Here is a 21863-nt window from a genome sequence, read left to right on the forward strand (position 1 = left end):
CATAACAAAAACCTCTGACAAAGGTCTAATTACTCAAATTTATAAAGAGTTAAACCAGGTGTACAAAAAATCAAGCCATTCTCCAATTGAAAAATGGGCAAGGGACATGAATAGGCAGTTTTCAGTTAAAGAAATCAAAACTATTAATAAGCACATGAAAAAATGTTCTAAATCTCTTATAATTGGAGAGATGCAAATCAAAACAACTCTGAGGTATCAGCTCACACCTAGCAGATTGGCTAACATGACAGCAAAGGAAAGTAATGAATGCTGGAGGGGATGTGGCAAAATGGGACACTAATTCATTGCTGGTGGAGTTGTGAATTGATCCAACCATTCTGGAGGGCAATTTGGAACTATGCCCAAAGGGCATTAAAAAACTGTCTGCCCTTTGATCCAGCCATAGCACTGCTGGGTTTGTACCCCAAAGAGATAATAAGGAAAAAGACTTGTACAAGAATATTCATAGCTGCACTCTTTGTGGTAGCCAAAAATTGGAAAATGAGGGGATGCCCCTCAATTGGGGAATGGCTGAACAAATTGTGGTATATGTTGGTGATAGAATACTATTGTGCTAAAAGGAATAATAAAGTGGAGGAATTCCTTGGAGACTGGAGCAACCTCCAGGAAGTGATGCAGAGCAAAAGGAGCAGAACCAGGAAAACAATGTACACAGAGACTGATACACTGTGGTTCAATCGAACATAATGGATTTCTCCATTAATGGCTTTACAATGTCCCTGAACAATCTGCAGGGATCTAGGAGAAAAAACACTATCCACAAGCAGAGGACAGACTGTGGGAGTAAAAACACTGAGGAAAAGCAACTGTTTGACTACAGGGGTTGAGGGGATATGATTGAGGAGAGATGCTAAATGAGCACCCTAATGCAAATACCAACAACATGGAAATGGGTTCAGATCAAGGATAAATGTGATACCCAGTGGAATCGTGCGTTGGCTAGGGGAAGGGGTAGCTGGAGGGGGGGGGAGGAAAAGAAAATGATCTATGTTTCCAATGAATAATGTATGAAAATGACCAAATAAAATAATGTTGAAAAAAAAAGAAAAGTCTAGGGAGATCATAATAGCTATTAATCAAATATTTGAAAGACTATTAGCAGAAGGATGATTAGGCTGGTTCTGTCTGGCCCCACGGTATAGAACCAGGTATACAAGGTAATAAGAAGAACTCAGAAAGGAAGCCTTGCTTCAGTCCTGCTGCTACCACTAAATGGGCAATCTCCAATTTTATTAATAGACGTAGAGTGTTCAGTAACCAATAAGGTGATAGTTCTGTTGTCTTCTAATCAGTTGTCCTAATCAGTGCCTGCTTGGCATTGTTTTTATTTATGACCACCTAATTTTAGGAAGGATAGTAATAAAATGATGCAGATGCAGAGGTGGGCAAATAGATTGCCAAAGGGCTTAAAAACCATGCTACCTGAAGATCATTTGAAGGAACTGGACAGGATTTTCAGGGTAAAAAGATGGAGAGAGAGAGACCCAATAGATATTTGAAGGGTTGTCTTATGAACAAGAGATCATACTTGTTCTAGTTGTCTGAGGAGGACAGAATTGGGACAAAGAACTAAGGCACAATAGGTAGCATTTACAGAAAAGCCAGATGCTGGCTAAAGATAAATAAAAATAGTTTCCTAACAATTATTTCTATCAAATAGTTTTGTGGTTTACCCCTTGTGGGGCTCTGAGTTTCCCATCCCTGGAGATTTCAAGCAGAGGCAGAGAGTGGTGATGCTTCATTCCATTCCTGACTCTGCCACTAATTGGGTCATTTTGGGGTTCTGGGGGACTATAAGTTCAAAGGAGCTAGAAGAATGACATGGCAGCCAAGAAAACTGAGGTGATCTTTGATGAATTAAGAGAGGCAAAGGGATATTAAGGTTTATTGGGTTAAACCATTTCTGTGGTACTGTGCTTGCAGCTGAATGACCTTTGAGGAAGGGCATTGATAAGCTAGAGAATATTTGGAAAGTGGAAGAAGGGATTCCTGCTTCAGGCATGGTTCAGACTAGATGACCTCTGAGGACTCTGACAACTTTGTGATTCTGAGCACGCTCTAAGATCACCAAATTCCCAAAGCCAAAGCATGTATTAATAGGCTTCTAGATGAAAAGGACTGAATCTGCACTGGGTCAATAGCATGATTTCCATGAGTAATGTTCTGTTGTTCTATAAAAATGCCATTTCTGAGATAGTAATGCCTTTAAAAACCAATGTGGGATTTGTCCTAACTGTTTACTGCTTAATGCCAAAAAAGAGTTCTGAAGTGAGAGATGACTGGGAACTGGGAAGCCAAGGGGAACTGAATATGGCTAAACTCATTGCTCTTTTTTTTCTTCATGAATATCAAAGAGCCAAATGTCCGGTAAATTACATTTTCTAGTTGTAAATGAGTCTTTTGAACCCACCATAAATCATCCTTTCAGTTCTTAAGGTCCACCCCTTTCCTGAAACACCCACAAGTCATTCAAATGAGCATTTCCCTATAAGAACTATTATTGGCCACTTCAGTGTGGGAGAAATGGTCAATGAGATATTTGATTATGCTAGCATTATTTGGGGCTGATCTTACAAATTGCCCTCAGAGAAAAAAGCAGAGGGTGGATACAACCTACAAAACCATAAGGGGGAATGTCCAGGTTGACTTCATCTCTATAATGATATTTTGTCAACTTTGAAGGCTGCTTTGATGCTCTTTAGTGACCATTTCAAATTTTTCTTAGTGTTGCAACCACTGGCATCTTGCTGGTGGGCAAACTATCCAGCTTTAGATTGGAAATGTGCTAGAAAAGGTCAAAAATATTAAGTTTCAGACAACTAGAATCAGACAAGTATTTTTTTTAAAAGGCAATGCTTTATAATTGAATAGCTTTTTACACCTGTCTGAACACCTTTATGGGCTACCCGAGTGGCACACTTGATAGACTGCTAGGTCTGAAATTAGGAAGACTCATCTTCCTGAATTCACGTCCAGTCTTAGAGACATACTAACTGTGTGACCCTGGGCAAGTCACTTACCTTATGTTTTCCTCAGTTTCCTCATCTGTAAAATGAGCAGGAGAAGGAAATTGAAAACCTTTCCAATATCTTTGCCAAGAAAATTCCAAAGGGGTCATGAAGAATCAGACATAACTGATATGACTGAGCAACAACAAACACCTTCATAGTCCTTTTCTAGTTTAATGCTCACAACCTCCTCTTCACAACCTCCAATGCTTCATCATTATGCTCTGGCTACCCTGGGTTTTCCAAGTTTCTGCCTATAAGGCACAACTTCTGGCAAGAACTACAAAGATTGAAAGGCTTTGAGGATGAACCTAGTGATGACTTATATACCTACCATCTGAAGATCATTTGAGCTCAGTTTGGAGAGGCTTGGTTGGTTGGTTACAGGTCTATGAATGTTCTGACCATAATCACTGTCCTAATTTATTGAGAAGTTGCAGTCTGTGTTGGTGGAGGGAGAGCCTGCACAGAAGAAATCATGGATCCTTTCAGAGGTCTGGCATGATAATCCCTATTTTCAGATGAGGAAACAGAAGTAATGGAGAGATAGAACAGCCAAGTAGCAAGTTAGAGCCTCCAGGAAGTGAAATGATTATCATCAGCCCAGGTCCCCTGATCAATGGTTCAGTGCCCTTTCTATGATAGAGTATTGCTACTTAAATCCTGTTGTGGAAAATGTTCAGATGCCTCTAAACTGCCACTTGACTTTCTTATGCCTGCATTTAAAGGTCAGAACATTCCAGGACACAAGCACATGGAGTGACTAAAATGTTTCTAGGGACTATTGTGTAAAATATGAAGAAGAATTACTGACAAAGGAGAGTTTTCATTTTTCACACAGATGGTTTATCTATGGTGTTCATATGCCCACATTTTTTTTTCTTTTTTAAAACCCTTACCTTCCGTCTTGGAGTCAATACTGTGTATTGGCTCCAAGGCAGAAGAGTGGTAAGGGCTAGGCAATGGGGGTTAAGTGACTTGCCCAAGGTCACACAGCTAGGAAGTGGCTGAGGCCAGATTTGAACCTAGGACCTCCCGTCTCTAGAACTGGCTCTTAATCCACTGAGCTACCCAGCTGCCCCCAATATGCCCCACATTTTAACAAACATGTTGGTAGGCCTTAGGTTATATAGCAGCCCTTGTGAGGTGATAGTTGAGGCACAAGAGAAAGTACACAGAGATTTGTAAAATTATGAAGTTGTACCAGATGATCTCAATAGTCCCTTCCAGCTCTCCATCCTGAGAATAGCCCAATCTTTGCTTTTAAGTAGTTTGGAGTACAGGAAGGAGAATTAAAAAAAAAATAATAACAGTATTTGTATAGTGCCTTAAGGTTGCAAAGCTCCCAATAAAATCTCTTCTTTTACTAGAATTCTTCCTTTTGTTATTTTTTTAAATTTATCCTGTTTATATATTGGTTTGGATATATTTATTTGCATGCCATCTCCCCTATTAGACTATAAACTCTTTGAGGACAGGATTGCCTTTTGCCTCTTTTGGCTCCTCTAGTGCTCACTTAGCATAGTGCCTGACACATAGTTGTTATTCATGTATTTCAGTGTCCTATTCTTTGTGACTCCATTTATAGTTTTCTTGGCAAAGATGCTGGAGTAGTTTGCCATTTCCTTCTCCAGCTCATTTTACTGTTGAGAAAACTGAGGCAAACAGGGTTAAATGAATTGTCTAGGGTCACACATAAGTTTCTAAGACTGGATTTGAACTTAGAGTCTTTCTGACTCTAGACCCAGGATTATATCTACTATGCCACTTAATTGCCCAGTCTGACACAAAGTAGGTACTTAATATTTATTTATTGATTGAAACATCCCATCCGCTTAGCTTTACCATAACTCTGGGAGAGTCAGGCTATTAATATCCCCATTTTACACATGAGAAAACTGAGACAGACAGCTGTTAAGTGACTTATCCAAGGTCATGCAGCCAGAAGGTGTCTGAGACTGGATTTGTCTAGTCTTCTTGAATCCAAGTGCAACACTCTTTATCACCTTGCCATCTGCCTCTGGCTAAGACAAGAACACACACAATTATCCCACAAAGCAGAGAGGTGATCAGTGTCTCCATAGCATGCTTCATTTGTACATACTCTATACATTAAGATAAAAATGTTAAATGCTCAAAACCGCACCCAAAATTTATATAAATAACACACAAGAATAATAGTGATGATGATAATAATCAACATTGTGGCCCTGGGCAGCAGTTTGTGAGACCTGAACTTGAAATCATGGCTCTGGCATCAAATTTCTTTGGAGAAATATGTGTGTTTTTTTCCCATTTGGAATTGTGGTCTGTGCCACGTGTACGTTAACCTGACAAAAAACATTTATACTGTTAACACCCCACCCCCACCCCTACCACTGGTATTTTTAAAAAACTAGTTTTGGGCAAAGAAAACACCAGGGTGAAGTAGCTTATACATGTTGTACTTCAATGAAAGAAAAGATTTCCATGGAAAATAATATTAAATTTCATATATGCTAAAATAATTTGACTTTCCAGGGCAGATCTCCTTTCATCCACAGGTCTTCAGGTCCTATACAAATACAGATCTTCATTCCCATTTTACATATGAGGATACTGAGGCTAAGTGAGCCAAAGAAAGTGCTTCCCATTTTGGAGAAAACCTTTTCTGTGCCAAGGATGAGGTCTTCATTTTTGTTTCCATATAACTTTTCTATCATTACAGATGAAAATGAAGTCCCATACCTAGCCTGAGTACTGCACACACCAGCAGCATTCTTTTCTTCTTTTTATTGCCTTGGAGACATATGCTGACTTAGTCAAGATCTCTCCAGTAAGCTGTGACGGATGATGTATGAAATGAAAAATCCTTGTCCAGTACTTGGAGAATATTGAGAGTGCTGTGAAGGCTCTCTGCTTTGTGGGGGACACAACAAAACAATACCTTATATTACAATCTGTCTTTCATCCAGGGGAACCTAACCCCCAGGTGCAGAGTAGACTAATATGCATATCAGATTGCACCCTTCTGGGATGAAGCACGGGGTGCTTTCACCATCCGTGCTCCATAAGTAGCCACCAAAAGAGAAAGCTTGAGGGGAAACTGGATAGGCCCCAGGAAAGTGACTAGGGTTGCTGCCTGGAATGGGGGTTGGAGGAAGTATGGAATACAGAGCAGAGACTGCAATGGACTTTAAGAAATGCTCCCCAGCCTCACACCTTAAGAATGTTTTTTTCCTGTTCATGAGAAAATTTCATTCAGTGAAAAGAGCCCTAGTTTTAGAGGAGTCAGAAGATCCAAGTTTGATTCTAGCTCTAATACTTAAGAGTTTATGACTTTGGGTCACTCAATTAACCTCCATGTACCTCAAATTTTCTTCCTCTATAAAAAAAGAGGAGGAAACCTTGCCTCCCAAGATTTGCTTTTTTATTATTGTGAGGGAAGTGCTTTAAAGTTATCCTTAAAGCACTCTAGAAATGTGTTATTGTTTACCGTAGTCACTTATTAATAAATTATTCTTTGGCATGGCATAAAAAGAAGTGGCTAGAGAAATTAATTATTCTTTTTCTTTAAAGGAGTTTATAAAACTAGATGGACAATAATTTAAGAATACCCCAAAGGACCAAATAGATTTCTTTTTGCATCAGTTGACATGCCTGATTCTTCTAGTGTTTAAGACCTGCCTCTTTCCTGTTTCAGCTCGCTGGTCCCTTCTTTCAGGGTCCAACTTAGATGCTATGTCCTCTATGCTACCTTACTTTATTATCCCTTTCCCTAAGTGAAGGTAGCTCCTCCCTCCTCAGAGCTCTCATAGAACTCTGCTTGCTTCTTTGTAATCATCTCATTCTCTCCTGTTCTCCTTTGTTTACTTATCTCCCTCTCCCTATCTGCTCAATTAGATTGGAAAAGCCTTGACAGCAAAGTCTGTAACATATTTTTTAAAAATATCTTGTATATTTAAGTCAACATTCAGACAATCAGTACACACTCAATTCACTTCTTAGCACCTCGTTTTTTTTTTTTATTTGTAAACTGAAGGAGTTGAATTTTATGAACACCCCTTCCATTTCTAATTTCTATAATTCTATGATCCTACCAAGTTGTAAAGGCATCTGGCAACAGATCATGTTTGAAGGACCTAAGTACAGAGAAGCTCATTACCAGAAGTTTGGTCATTAGGTGATGATGATTCCCACCCCCACCCTGTTGGCAATTTAATCTACACTGAGGTCCCTATTAGTGCAAATAATGAATCTAGTGAAGTGGGCTCATTATTTGAATTCATATTCATGTTTCCATTGGGCTGGAATCCATTACCATATTTTACTTAATTATAACTCTGAATTGTATAAATCCAAATACCCAGGACCATTTATTTCACAGGATTCATTTGTTATTTGCACTGATTAGGACCTAGCTGCATTTTAAGTATGGAGAGTTTGTGCTCTGTATCAGAGGAGGGATTACCCACCCAGATGAAATCACAGATCTTTTGAAGTATATTTTAACACATGTTTGTTTTCTTTTCACCCAGATGCTCCACACTTGTAGGAGCTCCTGGGACTCCTTTAAGGTCTCTTCAAACTGAGATTCTGTGAGTCATTGTACTGAGCTCAATCCTGCCAGCCTGCTCCTTTCTATTGAATTGGGAGTTCAGATGTGGATTCTAGTCCATCTCTTATACTCACTGGTTTTGTGACCTTGGACGAGTCACTTTTACTCACTTGGAATGGTTTCCTCATTTATAAACTGAGGATAATAGTACCTGTACCACCTTATTTACAGAGTTATTGGGAGGAAATGGGAGCTATTATTAGGTTTGCCTTCTGAAGCAATATAACTGTAGTCATTCATTCAAAAAGCATTTATTGAAGGTCCACAGTGATTGCTATGAAATGTTTGGGGAATGATGCATAGAAGACAACTACCACCTCAGTCCAGATGGACCAGAGAGATAAGTCAAATTGAGGGTTGTGGTGTTTAGGAAGGGGATCTTATCTATACAAAGGTCTCAGATAATAACCATGAGTTCATTGACTCTCAAGCTTGCATTAGAAAGGATGGCATGCCTAAGAAAATAGCTAGTTGACCAGCTGCTTTCCTGGGAAACAGAGTTGGGAGAGATAAAGTTTATTTATCACAAATATAGTAGGATTAGTTTGCTTGTAGTGGAAAGTACACTTTTTGGAGAAGAGGGTTTTTAGTCTTGGTTCTGCCCCTCTGAGCAAGCTACTTAACCTCTCAGTTTCCCTTCTATAAGATGGGACTAATAATACCTGCTCTTTCTACTTCACTGGATGGGTGGGAGAGTCATGTGACAGTCAATGCATGTGAAAGTACTTTGAAAAGCACTAAGGGCTCTCTACAAGTCTTGGGGTCCTATTTCTTCAGAGGGATAACATTTTCTCTGTTTTTAGCATTTTAGACCACTCAAAAAAGTCAGAGATATAAATACATAAAAGGTAGCAATTTAAAATTATGCCCTAAGTGCCTACTTACCCCACCATTAAAGCCTTATTTAAATTTCATTTAGTTGTCCCAGTTGGTAATGACCTTCCTTCCTTTAGACTTTTATTTAATAATTCTCAAATTCACATAGTTTTGTGTATTAATCTATCTCCATTAGTGTTTTATCCCCCAGCAAATTCCTTTTTCAGGGACCCGAGGTCCTCTCAACTTCATTTAGCTATAGTGGGCATTTGTTAAACATCATATTATATTTTTCCTGTTAGCCAGGCTCCTCCTTCAGTCAGCAACTCAATGGCGTGAAGGCTGGAGATCAGTCAGAGCAGTCATATTTGGCCTTCCCAAAGGAGAGGCCTGCAGGGTGGAGCCACCCTCCCCGGAAAAAGGAAGACCAGAGAAATATTTGCTTCAACTTGTTCTTCCCCTCTTTTGCTACCCATGTGTGCATCTACCCATTTGGAACATCTCACAGTTAGAGTATTGACTAGAAAGGATGCCCATATCTGGGTTCTCCTTGCCCCTGAAGTGGAGTGCCGATAAGGGTCAGAGAAGAACCCAAAAGGAAATCACCCCGACTCCCAGCCCACCTGTAGAACCTTGAAGCTCCATCCCCTTCCAGGAAAGGGAGGTGGTAATTAATTTGCTTTGTTAGGTCCTTTATCCTCTAGTTCTCCTGACCTTGGTAAACTATGTAGGTCAGGGTAGACTCTAAACAAAACAAAACAAAACAAAAGACAGCTACCCTTCTTGAAGTGCTTCCCTGGGATCCTCCCCTGGCACTAGTGGCAGCAGCTGGTGGGTGGGTGGGGCATAAGGGTGTCGTTGCTGGCAGCTTTCCGGCCCAGAATGTTTCTTCCCTTGGGCGGGAGTGGAAAGTGTGTGTGTGGTGGTGGTGGTGGTGGTGGTGATGGTGGTGATGGTGGTGGTAGTGGTGGTAGTGGGAGGTGGATGGGATCTCCTTCTATGGATACCAATTGAAGGGGGGAGGTGGTAAGAAGATAGTGGGCTCAGGTGGAATAGTGGTGGGGTCACAGTTCTATTTTTACCCTTTTTCATTTCTTTACAACTATTGTTACTGAGTCCTGAAAGGCTCCATGCACAGTTTGAAACCAGCTTCTAAACTACTTAGGTTAATTTAACTGCTTGTGAAGAGCCCACCCTGCTTTGAGCCCGAAGCCTCTAAAACATCTTGAAAAGAAACCCGGTGAGCTCTGGGTCATAACATGGTTTTCTTCTCAAAGCAGTTTAGAGTCTGGCTCTCTGTGTGAGTGAGCTTGTGTGTGTGTGTGTGTGTGTGTGTGTGTGTGTGTGTATGTGAGAGAGAGAGAGAGAGAGAGAGAGAGAGAGAGAGAGAGAGAGAGAGAGAGAGAGAGAGAGAGAGAGAGAGAGAGAGAGAGAGAGAGAGAGAGAGAGAGAGAGAGCTCTGAGTTTTACTGGCTGCTCCTCCCACTAGATACAACCTCCCGCTGCCTCTGTCTGCAAAGCAACATTCAAACACCACTTTGAGACTTGGTGTGTGTGAGAAGTGAAGAGAAGAGGAGAGCAGAGCTGAGGACACCCCCTACCTCCAAGAGTTGAGAGCAAAAATCAGTCCGCTGGGGAGATTCATCTCTGTCGTGTGTCTTCTTTATGTGGATTTTACAAAGTGAGGAGGAACAAAAGCAATATTGAAAAAGTTAAGCCATGAGAAATGCCTTGCAGTGGCTATCTGGGGAAGTTGTGTAGCAAGTGACCAGGGCTCTGAGGCAGCCTCTCTTTTCCTCTTCCCCACCAAACTTTAGCTGTATTTAATGGTCAAGTATTTATTTGGATCCCCAGGCTAGCCCAGTTGCTCTTTTTCTCCCCTGCCTGGGGAGCCCTGTGAAGCAGGAGAGATGCATGTGGTGTGGCTCAAGCCGGGACCCCCCAGCTTCCTGGTCCTCTGGACTCCACTCTTCCTACTGCTGCGCTCCATCCTGGCCGACTTCACCCTGGATAACGAGGTGCACTCCAGCTTCATTCATAGGAGGCTCCGCAGCCAGGAGCGCCGGGAGATGCAACGAGAAATCCTCTCCATCCTGGGCTTGCCCCACCGGCCCAGGCCCCACCTCCATGGCAAACAGAACTCAGCCCCCATGTTCATGCTGGATCTCTACAATGCCATGTCAGTGGAAGAGGAGGGCGGCGGAGAGGAGGGCCAAGGTTTCTCTTATCCCTACAAGCCCATCTTCAGCACCCAGGGTCCTCCGCTGGCCAGTTTGCAGGACAGTAACTTTCTAACTGATGCAGATATGGTCATGAGCTTCGTCAATCTGGGTGAGTGGGGTCGATGAAATTTGCTCTTTCCCACAAAGTGGGAGAGAGGGGTGCCGGTGCTCCAAGGTGCCCCTATGGGAAAATTATGGGAAGGAGTCTGTTTGATAGGCAAAGGAGATCCCCGATCTCCTCTGGGAGTCCCGAAGGTGAATTGAAAAGGGAATTCGGGTGTTTGATGGGAAGAGCTAGGATTGGCGATATTTGAAAGGGCTCACGATTTTATTCCATCAGATCGGAGGAAAGCCGACTTTCTTCCTGAGATCGCTTTGAAGTGACTCGATTTCTCTTTGCTACAAGGAGCATTCATATTCCTTTAACGATCTGGGGTTCCCCCTTTCCCCTACACTCTCCCACCAGACACCTTTCTTCCCACCTGAATTCCTCCTCCTTTCCAAAACAGAAAGCGGATGTTTTTCTTTGCCGGTTCTAAGATGAATGTGAACTGGTAAGGTTCCCAGGTAGGGAAACCCTGTGTGTGTGTGTGTGTGTGTGTGTGTGTGTGTGTGTGTGTGTGTGTTCTGAAGTCTCTTTCTTTCCTCTTCCCTGACTGCTGCACCTCTTGGGGAAGATGTAAAACCGGGAGAGAGGCAAAGAGCAAGTGAGATTCGGCACAGTTCAAAGCATCAGGCTTTGAGTCATGTGAATGCTCTCAGCTAAGGCAACTGCAAATGGACAGATCCCAGTGGATTGGGGGAAGCTGCCTTAGTCAGATTTAAAGGGCCAAGCTTCTGTTAACCTGCTTTCTTAATGGCCCCTTTCTCTCTCTCTCTCTCTCTCTCTCTCTCTCTCTCTCTCTCTCTCTCTCTCTCTCTCTCTCTCTCTCTCTCTCTCTCTCTCTCTCTCTCTGTCTCTGTCTCTCTGTCTCTGTCTCTCTCTGTCTCTCTCTGTCTCTCTCTCTCTCTCTCTCTCTCTCTCTCTGTCTCTCTCTCTCTGTCTCTCTCTCTGTCTCTCTCTGTCTGTCTCTCTTTCTCTCTCTCTCTCTCTCTTTCTCTCTCTGTCTCTCTGTCTCTGTCTCTCTGTCTCTCTGTCTCTCTTTCTCTCTCTCTCTCTCTGTCTCTCTGTCTCTCTCTCTCTGTCTCTGTCTCTCTCTGTCTCTCTCTGTCTCTCTCTCTCTCTCTCTCTCTGATGTGATCGAATCATGGCCATTTAACATACCTTCCTGGTCAGACTTCTATAGGCAGAGTTCTCTCTACCACCTTATGAAGTTGTACCTGCCCTTTCATTTGGCTTCCTTGCATCCCTTTTACTGGGTTCTCTAGGACAGATGGATTTGGTTTGCATTCTGACAGCAATGCCCCTTCTTGAGTCAGCCAAGTTTGAGTGAAAACATTGCCATTGCAACCATTCTATTTAAAATATATAATGATAGGTCCCTGGCTTACTGAATCCATTTTAAGCATTTATCACGTGTGGCTCACAAACCACCAAACATAGAGATTGGGTGTCTCCAAATCTCGGAACTGAATCTAGAGGGTAGTTTAGGGAATGGGCCTCATGCTCCAACTCCACCAAGCATGACAGAAAGCTTTGGGGGTATTGAGATATTTCATATTTCATAGAGTGTGTGTGTGTGTGTATTGAGAGAGAGAGAGAGAACACAGATGGCTGTCCCTCCTTTTACTTTGGCCTTTGAAGGTGGAGGCCACCTGCTGGAAGAACTTTGGGATCTGTGGTCTCCTTAGAACCCTCATCTCAAAACCCCCATCACTGAGCTTCTCATCTTTGGTAGAAAGAATAATATTTATAGTTCAAGTGTTGTGATACTTGAAATATTGAAATGTTTAAGGTTTACAAAGGTGCTTATTTCCCTCACTTCCTCACTCACAATTTGTAGAATTCTGTGAAGCAGGAGATTCAGAGTCACTTGCTCGGAGTGATACAGACAGTAAGTGTCAAAGCCAGTATGTGAATCCAGAGTCTCCCAATGCCCAAGTTCAGGGCTTTCTTCCTTCTGTACTTTCGATTGGGTTCTTCTTTTCTACTTGTGGCTTTTTCTCTCTCCTCTCCCTCCTACTGTTTCATCATATTTAACCAGACTGTTCTCTCAAAACATTTAAGATGTAAAGTGTAGAGCTGGTGCTCAAATATTTGGTCTCTGAGATAACATTATTATCAGAGTTTTCTGTGACTTTCATTTTACATGTGTAAGCTACTGCTATAGCATAGAGAATGCTGGAACAAGCGACTTAAGCTAACAAATTTGTCTGTATGTTCAAACATGGAAATAATAATACTAAATCAATAAAAACTTTACTAAATCAAAAGTGGAGGGAGGGCAAATATTATTTCCCACTCCAGATAAGTTCTTAGGTTTTAGTGAGGCAGCCAAATTTAATGGAAATGGCATGTGATTTATAGTCAAGACACCTGGGTTCACATCCCTAGTTCTGACAGTTAGTATATGTCACCCTGGGCTAGTCAGCTTACTCTCTCAGCTTACTCATCTGTAAAATGGTAAACTTAACTCATAGTGTTATGGGAAAATGTTTAATAAACTGCAAGGACTTTATATGTGAACTTTTGTTAAATATTTAGTTCCCAGGAAACAATTTGCCCTTAAAAATTCATTCTCATTCCTCCCTCCCATGACTCTCATCCGACCAAAAAAAAAAAATCATTTGAGCTTCTTTAAATGAGACTACCAGAATGCATTTTTCCCCTTCTAAACTTTCTCTGGGAATATGAATGCCTGGCTACTCCTCTTCATTTTGTATAATATGCTGTGTTAACTAGTTTCTTTGGTGGGGTGAGGGAGAGGAGAAAGGGAGAAAGGACTACAGTTTTGGAAGTCTCTTCAAAGAGTTTGCCAAGTAGGGAAGTCGAAGGTCTATATTAAAATCCTGACTTGGTCCATTAGGGAGACATTTGTTCAACCCTGACTTTCTTTTGTAGTCAACTCTGAAAGCATGAAAGTGTCCTCCGTGTAGAAGGCTCCATTATATTGAATTACTGTCATCGTGGTCAGTCATTAGTTACTGGGCAGGCCAGCTCCAATCGTCTCTTATAGACAGGTGGAATGATTGCTAACAAGGCACTTTTGAGAGGTTTATCTGTGCTGTTTTGTTCCCTTGTCATGGGTGCATGCCGGGACAAGCTTAAAAAGGACCCAGATCCCAGTGGCTTTCCTCATCACTGTGTGCACACCTTTCAACCCGTTATACTCATGCTGCTTTCATCTTTAAAGGACAAAGACTGACTTGTTTGTGGACGTCCTAATGAATTAGACCAGCTACCAGCTAGAAGACATTCAAACGCTGCTGGCTCCAATGTGTGTAGTTTTCTGGTACTTCAAGGGCAAATTAGAAGAGATATTGTGGGGGAGGAGTTTTGTTTTGTTTTGTTTTTCTTTAAGGTGAATGAATGAGTATGTGTAGTCTGTATTAAACCTTATCCCCATTTGCTAACAGGGACAATTCCCACAGATTACTGTATTTCAGAGGCAAGATTTTGTTTCTGTTCAGAGCCAGAAAAGATGCAAATATCATAAGCCTAAAGAAACTGCCCAATTTTCTGTAGTGGGGACAATGAGTAGATCCCTGTCTTGTCTGTATGCGGATAGAATCTGAGCTTTTTTTTCTGTAAGTTGTTACACTTGTTATTCAGAAGCTTGTGTACGTGAGAGACAGAATGTGGTATGTAGAAGAGGCAAATTTAGCAGAAAGCCAGCAGCAATGGGAATGAAAGTTTCAGAAGTAGCCTTCCAACAAAGAGCAGCCTCTACAATAAAGCAGAATGTAATGTTAGACAGTTAATTCACGTTCAGATTTTAATGGGCCTGGATATTTCAGTTCAATAGCAAGATTTGTAAACTGGTTTGGATTAACAAGCCCCCAACTTCTCTGTGTAGATTAATTTTGGAATTCAAAACAGGCTACTCACTAGAAAACAGTCCCAGGGCAATGCATGGTTTCTTAACTGAATCCAATTGGAAATCCATTCCACTTCTCATATGGAAAGTCAGGCCACTTCATAATTCTTCTGAAGAACCCCAGGCGTCAGGGATGTGCGATTAGTGTTTATTCCCGGGTGCAGGTTATAAAGGAAGTAAATAGTTTTATCTTTGAAGTGAAAGAAAAAAATGGAAAATTAGTCCTCCTTGGAATCTACACACAACAGTGACTTTTATTAATATAACTCAAGAAACCTGAAGAGCCTCTAAGTTTAAAAAAATTTTTATTTTATTTTATACCATCTGGCTATCCTTTTTGTTGACAAGTGTTTGGCATAAGGAACTATCCTTTTGCCCTTTAATAACAGGCCCTACCACTGTAGAGTATTAGAAAAAGATTCTGTAACAGTTTAAAAATTTCCTTCAGGGAATACTTTATAAAGTGAGCATGGGCTACAGGCATCTGCAGCTGTAACCTGGCTTGTGTTAAAATTTGGAAGGGGCTGCACTGCATTCCAGCACACTACAGGCCTTCATTGGTGTGTAGCCAAAGGTTAATATAGATGTCACACAGTTTTTCTGTGGAGAGCCTTAGATATAAGAGTGCACATACAGCTGTGTTTTTAGTAACCCTTTCATAATCACTTCTTTTAAACCTCATTTTCCTCTTCTATAAATCAAAGATTTTTTTTTTGGGGGGGGGAGGCATATTTGACCTGGATTTGAACTTATTTGATCTTCCCTGTACTTCCCACTTGAAACAAAGCAGATTAAATCTTGGCCCTCAATGCCAGTTTAGACTCCCATGATTCAGGTCATTCTTTAGGCTCAATTGGTCAGATTTTTTTTTCTTTCAATAAAAAATGAAATGAGAACAACAACCACAAACACAAATAAGGACAAAGTCAAAAAGATTTGAGCAAAGGCAAAGTTTTTAAAGACAAAATCTATTCTTTGCACATAGACAGTCAAATTTATCATGATAAATATAGTTTATGTAACATCCACATACAGTTTATAGCCCTATCAGAATTCCTCTTGTCTGAGAGAAACAATTACATAGCCAAGAAACTAAATTGCCAGAGAAACAAGTGGGGATTTAGTGTTGGGGAAACCACTGTCTCAGCTGATTAAGGCTTAGTGTGAATATCATTCTCTAAGGATCTGCTTAGTCCACTGCATGCATGTTAGTGAGTGTCTTGGATCTTTCTTGTCTCAGCCAGGCTGGAGAGCCAGTGAGGGTTATTTTCTCTCAAGAAAGAGGGAGCCGTGACCACAAGAAGCTGGACTCATTAATTTCTTAAAGATAACTAGTAAGGCCTAGTCAGGACTGTTGACAGGCTCCTTTTTGGCAGGACACTGCTGTATTTTACTTTAATACATTTTGGCAGTGTCACTAGGGTTAAGGCTGACACAGGGATGCGTGGATCCTGTCATGTTATTGTCAGAAGGAATGCAAGGATTAGGCTTAAAAGTGGTGGTGGGTGAGTGGTGCAGCTGTGTACACTTATTATAAAAGATTTAAGTCCCACTGGTAAAATCAATATATTAAATTGCAAGACCCTCTGTTTTTAATTAGTTTAAATCAAATATGTTGTTAGTACCATTATGCTTTCCTCTTTTCCCAGTGAGTGAGGAAATGCCAATATTTACATAGAAACTGTTAATTTGTGGTGAAAATGATAACACATTTAGCTTTACACATCCAAATTGTTCTAACTTGATAAATACCAGAGCAATGCTGAGTTGACAAATGAAGTCATTTGACCAAAGGCATAGTGAAAGGACATATATTAATGATGGCAACCTATAAAGAATATTAGAAGACTCCCAGCACCCAGAGAAAGAAGATGTATTTGGTGTTTGGGGCTGTGCTGCTTTCATAGGTCAGGTTGATTATTTTAGGAATAGTAGGATGACTCTTAACTTCTCTGCACCGATCTAGTATCAAAATATTAATTGAGGTTCACAATTCATCATTCTGCCTTTCATTTTTTAAAAAATAATTTCTTTTAAGAATCACTAAAAAATTAGTGTGCAGCTGTTTTGAGTTGGAACATGGGTTTCAGCTCCAACAGTAGACTGGATCCTTGCACTGAGTAAAATCAAGGGCACAGTATTTTATTACTAGGCTTCAAATAGTTTTCTTTCCTAATCTTGAGACTGTTTATAGAGGAAGAGGTTTTCTTTTGCTGCAAATGATCCCCCAATGCAAAACCACTGCCATCACCATACTGGCTGCTGATTATTAGCAGTTGAATCGATGGCGTTCAGCTGCAGTTGAATTCAGGTTCTTGGAGCAAATAGTATTTGACAAATAATATTTGACAAAAATGTGACTTGATATTTCTTAATACAAAACAGATATTTGGTATCGTTAACCTTCACTGATGAAAAATTGCCAGCATCAAAAGTGGACTAGCAATGCAAATAAACATTGGGTTCCCTTTCTCCCAATAGGAAAAAAATAGGAGTGTTTATGATTTTGAGGAATATTCCAAATACATGAAGTTTGACACATACTTATGTAAAATTTAGACTAGCATGGTGGATTCTGTTCTTTCAGCGTTTGTGTCAAGCTACATGTTGAATGCAGTGGAAAGCCTTCCCTGATCCAGATTGAGTGGATTGAATTAATGGCAACTCGGAGAGTACAAGTTTTAGTGTAATTGCTTTATTGTTTTGGAACCAAGATGCTTATAATCTGGTTCCTGTGCAAACATGTTTAACGTGTGTTAATGTGTTTCCAGACCAGACTCTCTCAGCAAAATTCTGCTTTTCATTAATTGACATCGGTAGCATGGTACAGTATTTCAAAGAGCTGGCCAAATATAAACTGTGTTTCCAATTTCCTTACTTTCCTGTGTTTGGAATGCCAATGTTAATTTGTTCCCGTGGAAGAGTGAGGGCTGCCAACCACAGTTTTATATAAATGGCTTTACAGTGCACAGCTCCCAGTGTTCAATGATGCTTAGGAATGTCCTAGACTTCTCATCACACTTTTGTACCTAATATTCTGTGGTGAAGAGGGATACAACTGGTGATGCTGTGCCATAGAGAAAAATATTCATCATTAGTGGAGTGAGATAGTAGAAAGAACTCTGGAGTTCTCATTCTGGGGGAACCTAGATTTGAAGCCCTCTCTAGCTGGTGAGATCATGAGCCAGTAAATTTAGTCCCAGGGCCTCAGTTTCTTAAGTTGTAAAATGTAGATTATAATACTTGCAATGCTTACTTCCTGGGAAGACTGTGAGGAGAGTACTTTAAATTGCATGCTGTTGTTTTGTTTAGTTTTCAATGTTACCCTATGAATTTTTATCAGTGAATTTCCTTGATCACCCTAAGATATGCTAGTGGTGTTATTATTCAGTCATTTCCCACTCTTCTTAACTCAGAAGTTTTCTTGGCAAAGATACTGGAAGGGTTTGCTGTTTACTTCTCCAGAACATTTCACAGATAAAGAACTGAGGCAAACAGGGGTAAGTGACTTGCCCAGGGTCACATAGCCAGTCACAAATGTCAGAGGCCAGGTTTGAACTCGGGAAAATGAATCTTTCTAAATCCAAGCTCAGTGCTCCATCTGCTAGTCTCCTTTGTCTCACATATGATGTGTTCTGTAGGCCCTGAGCATTATTCAGTAGCTGTAGTTAGTTCTAATTTTTTGCTTTGTTGGTGATTCAAAAGTTAGTCTTTTATTACTTGATGGGAAAATACTTTGATAAAGTGTAGTAGGCTTTGTGTTTGTTTTTGAGAGCTAAACTAATGGTATCTGGTGAGAAGTGAATGAAGTGTCTTGTCCACGATATATTGTCATCCTGACCTTTTAAAAGCAGTCAGTCTTATATTTTAATTTGACCCTAGTAGGGGGTAGGGTGAGAGAAGTTTCCCTTCTGGAAGACAATCAAAGTACAAATTGTCCTACCCTCAAATGAAGTTCTGTTAATGAATGCTTCTAGTTTGCCTCTCACAACTTTCCCACTTTATTGCAACAGGTGTGGGATCTACCCTCTGTACCAGTGTGATGCTATAACAACAAGCAAAGTGTTGTTTTGGTTCACTGAATTTAGAAGTCGTTCGAGAGTAGGGAGAGAAGGTAAAAAGCGCCTAGCTAAGGAAAGGCACTTCAAATCATGTGCTTCGTCACTCAAGTCTTTCCATAAATTACCTTCAGCTATTTCTAAACTGTTTGAAAAATTCAACCCACCGAGTATTAAGTTTCCATCCATCTCTGAGCTCACGTGGTAGTCTTTAACATCTTTATCTTCCTGGAGTGGCTTTCAAGTTAGAACCTTTTGTTGTCTGGTTTAATTAAATTTGACTGGGAATGAGAACTTTCACCGTTTCCAGAACTAGAGCCTACATATTTTCATTTTCACAATTTGATTTAGATTTTGATGACACTTTACATTCAATCTTGGCTTGGTAAAAGGATGTTAGAATCTTGTAAGGTAGGACTTAGCATGGCAATTTTCAGATTTAGAGAGCCAAAGGCCCTGCATCATTAAACTGTTAGGAGAGAAAGGTCTTTTAATGTAATCAGGCCATTCCACTCTTGACTCATGGGGTATTTGACTTATGACTGGGGAGAAAAATAAAGCCCCTTTTGGTCCATGTGTCTGAATTACAATGACAGTACTGGCAGGGACACTGGGGCACCTGACACTATATAGCACTGATTCAGAAAAACATTGGTCACTCTAGTAAGGTAGAAAGCTAGGGCAAAAGTTTCACAAGCAAGATTCACTCACCCTCATTCTCTTTTGTATAACTTATATATGCCTTTAGGATGTCTCCCCCTCCCCCTTTGGAGAAATAGAACCCTTTTTTGCCAATTGAAATGCTCATCTGGCTCTTGATATTTAAAAAAGCAGCAGTGATTCCATTCAGTTTTACCTTGTACCCAATGAAAGAAGGAAACATACTAGCACTGACTTTTGTTTTAAAGGTATCAGTACAGAATGAATGAAAGATTCAAACTTTCCTGATGGGATGTTAGGTATTGCTTGTGCCAAATGAGGGTTTTGAATTTCAGTTATTTCTTATGCCAGATACATGCTATCTAGCATACTTCATCCTTCTCAAATACTTTTGGCACCAGAAGTTTTAGACTATGTTAACTGTTTGCTTATTTTTTTTAATGATATACTTTTTTATGATATACTTAGACATTTGCCAGTACACAACTGGAAACGTTGTCTTTTTTTCCTTTCTGGAAAGTGATATCTCCCATCATATATGTCTTTCATATGTGACATGGAAATATTATTAACTTAGCATCAGTTGAATGTGAACTTTGGATCATGCTAGTAATAGGCATACATGTGTATTGACCCATCTCCATTTTCTCTGTCAGAGCCCTTTATTACAGAGGACACGTATTTGGAAGAAGGTTGCCTAATATCAGGGAGCATTTTGGCCACTGGACAGATCAGGGCTTACTTTCTAATTTGCCACTTTGCTGGTAATTTTAAAATTATAACGTTTTATTACTTGATCTGATAATATTGTATTCAATCCCTATAGAGATCAAATTATGACCTTAGGCTCATTAGCTCCATGGGTTAATCAACTGAGCTAATGTGTAGTTGTACAATAGTCCCCTTTGTGTGTGTGTATGTGTAATTTTATTTTAATAATACATTTCCACATAGGTTTTCCAAAGTTATAGGATTCGTGTTGTCTCCTTCCTTTCTTTCCTCATTCCTGGAGTTGACAAGCAATTCAATCTGAGTCCCTTATTTTGCCCCATTTTTTTACAATCTCCCCATTTTGTCCTCTTATCCAACATTGATATTCAGGTCCTTTTACCTTAATTTGCATCCAGTGCATCAAGGTCAGTAAGGAGATACTGAGAGAGGTTTTGAACATGCCTTTTCCCAGAGTGATGCACTCAAATAAAAAGACAGAAAGAGATGCTCTACTTAAAAAAAAAACAAAACCTGTGCAAATGGCTAAAAAATAATGATTAACTTTTATGGAGTGCTTTAAGGTTAAAAATAAATTATTCATTCACTATTTCATTTGAGTCTCATAACTACACCACAAGGTTGTTGCTGTGGGAATAATGTTCCAATTATCAGGTAACTGAGGCTAAGAGAAGTCAAGAGACTTGCCCGTGATCACATAGTTAGGAAGATGAGAATTTTCCCTTTGGGAGAAAAGAGAAAGGGTGAGTTTGCACAATGTTCTTTATTCTGCAACCCTCAAACTTAGTAGCACTGGGATTTAAAGACCCTTTAAAGTCTATGGATAAGTTAGACTGGGTAAATACTGAAATGATTTGAAAACTATAGCTTTCCTCCACACCTCCTACCACAACTTTTATCTTGGTAGTGAAGGTAGCCACTGGGTCAAGGCATCAACATGAAAAGAATGAAAGGCCCTTATTTTCTAGCAGAATTATAGGTAGGCTTGGTGTTCTCACTAAACAGAAATCTTGCTAAAGCAATAGTTCGGAGATCTTTGAATGACAGTAGCTAGAAGTTTAAAGGGAAGAAAATGTATTTAAAAGTACCATTGTGTCAGATACTGTAGCTGAAGTAAAAACAAAAAAACAAAAAACTAGAATCAAATTCTGGCTTGAGACATCTACTAGCTAAATATCCATGGGGATCTTCTCTCAAGTGGAAGTTTATCTCTCTGAACCTTATCTTTCTTATCTGTAAAATGGGAATTATGCATAAGAGCTAGGTAGCATTATATGAACAAAGTGCTTTGTAAATCTTTTAAAGTGCTTCTTTTACTACTGGAAGAGGAGGGAAAGTCCATTTATTAAACAATTACTATGTGCAAAGCATTACATTCAGTCAGAGAGGTTGCAAGTTTAGATAAAGCATTCTGCAAAGATCATATTCTAGCAGAGATGAGGCAAGTGCAGGGTATCAATACAATTTGGAGATAACTACACCTTTAAGGAGTCAGTAAGGATTTTTTAGCCACTTTATTGCCTGATCCTTGTGAAGTCATTCTTTCCCCAGTCCTTCCCACAAAAATTCCTTTTCTTTCCCCCTAACTTGAAATTGAACATTCATTGAGAAAAAGACTTTTAAATGGCTGTGGGTCTCATAATCTATGTTGAGTAATAAATGTTTATATGATATAGGTTGCTGGTTGACTGTTTCCTTTTGGAGGAAACAATAAATGCACCCACTTGCATTTTAACTACTTTACCACTGGGCTCTTAATTGCCTTATATCCACTT

The 21863-nt window shown here is 40.1% G+C and overlaps 1 protein-coding gene across 1 annotated transcript in view; it reads left to right on the forward strand.

Moving 5' to 3' along the window:
* Nucleotides 1-9869: 9869 nt before the first annotated feature.
* BMP7 (bone morphogenetic protein 7) overlaps nt 9870-21863 on the forward strand; it is a 101606-nt gene continuing 89612 nt past the window's right edge. The window contains exon 1 of the mRNA XM_016428304.2: nt 9870-10773. Coding sequence (XP_016283790.1) covers nt 10353-10773 — 421 coding nt within the window. The 5' untranslated portion in view covers nt 9870-10352. The remainder of the gene's footprint in view (nt 10774-21863) is intronic.

The sequence above is a fragment of the Monodelphis domestica genome, chromosome 1 (assembly GCF_027887165.1).
Source record: "Monodelphis domestica isolate mMonDom1 chromosome 1, mMonDom1.pri, whole genome shotgun sequence".
Classification (NCBI taxonomy): domain Eukaryota; kingdom Metazoa; phylum Chordata; class Mammalia; order Didelphimorphia; family Didelphidae; genus Monodelphis; species Monodelphis domestica.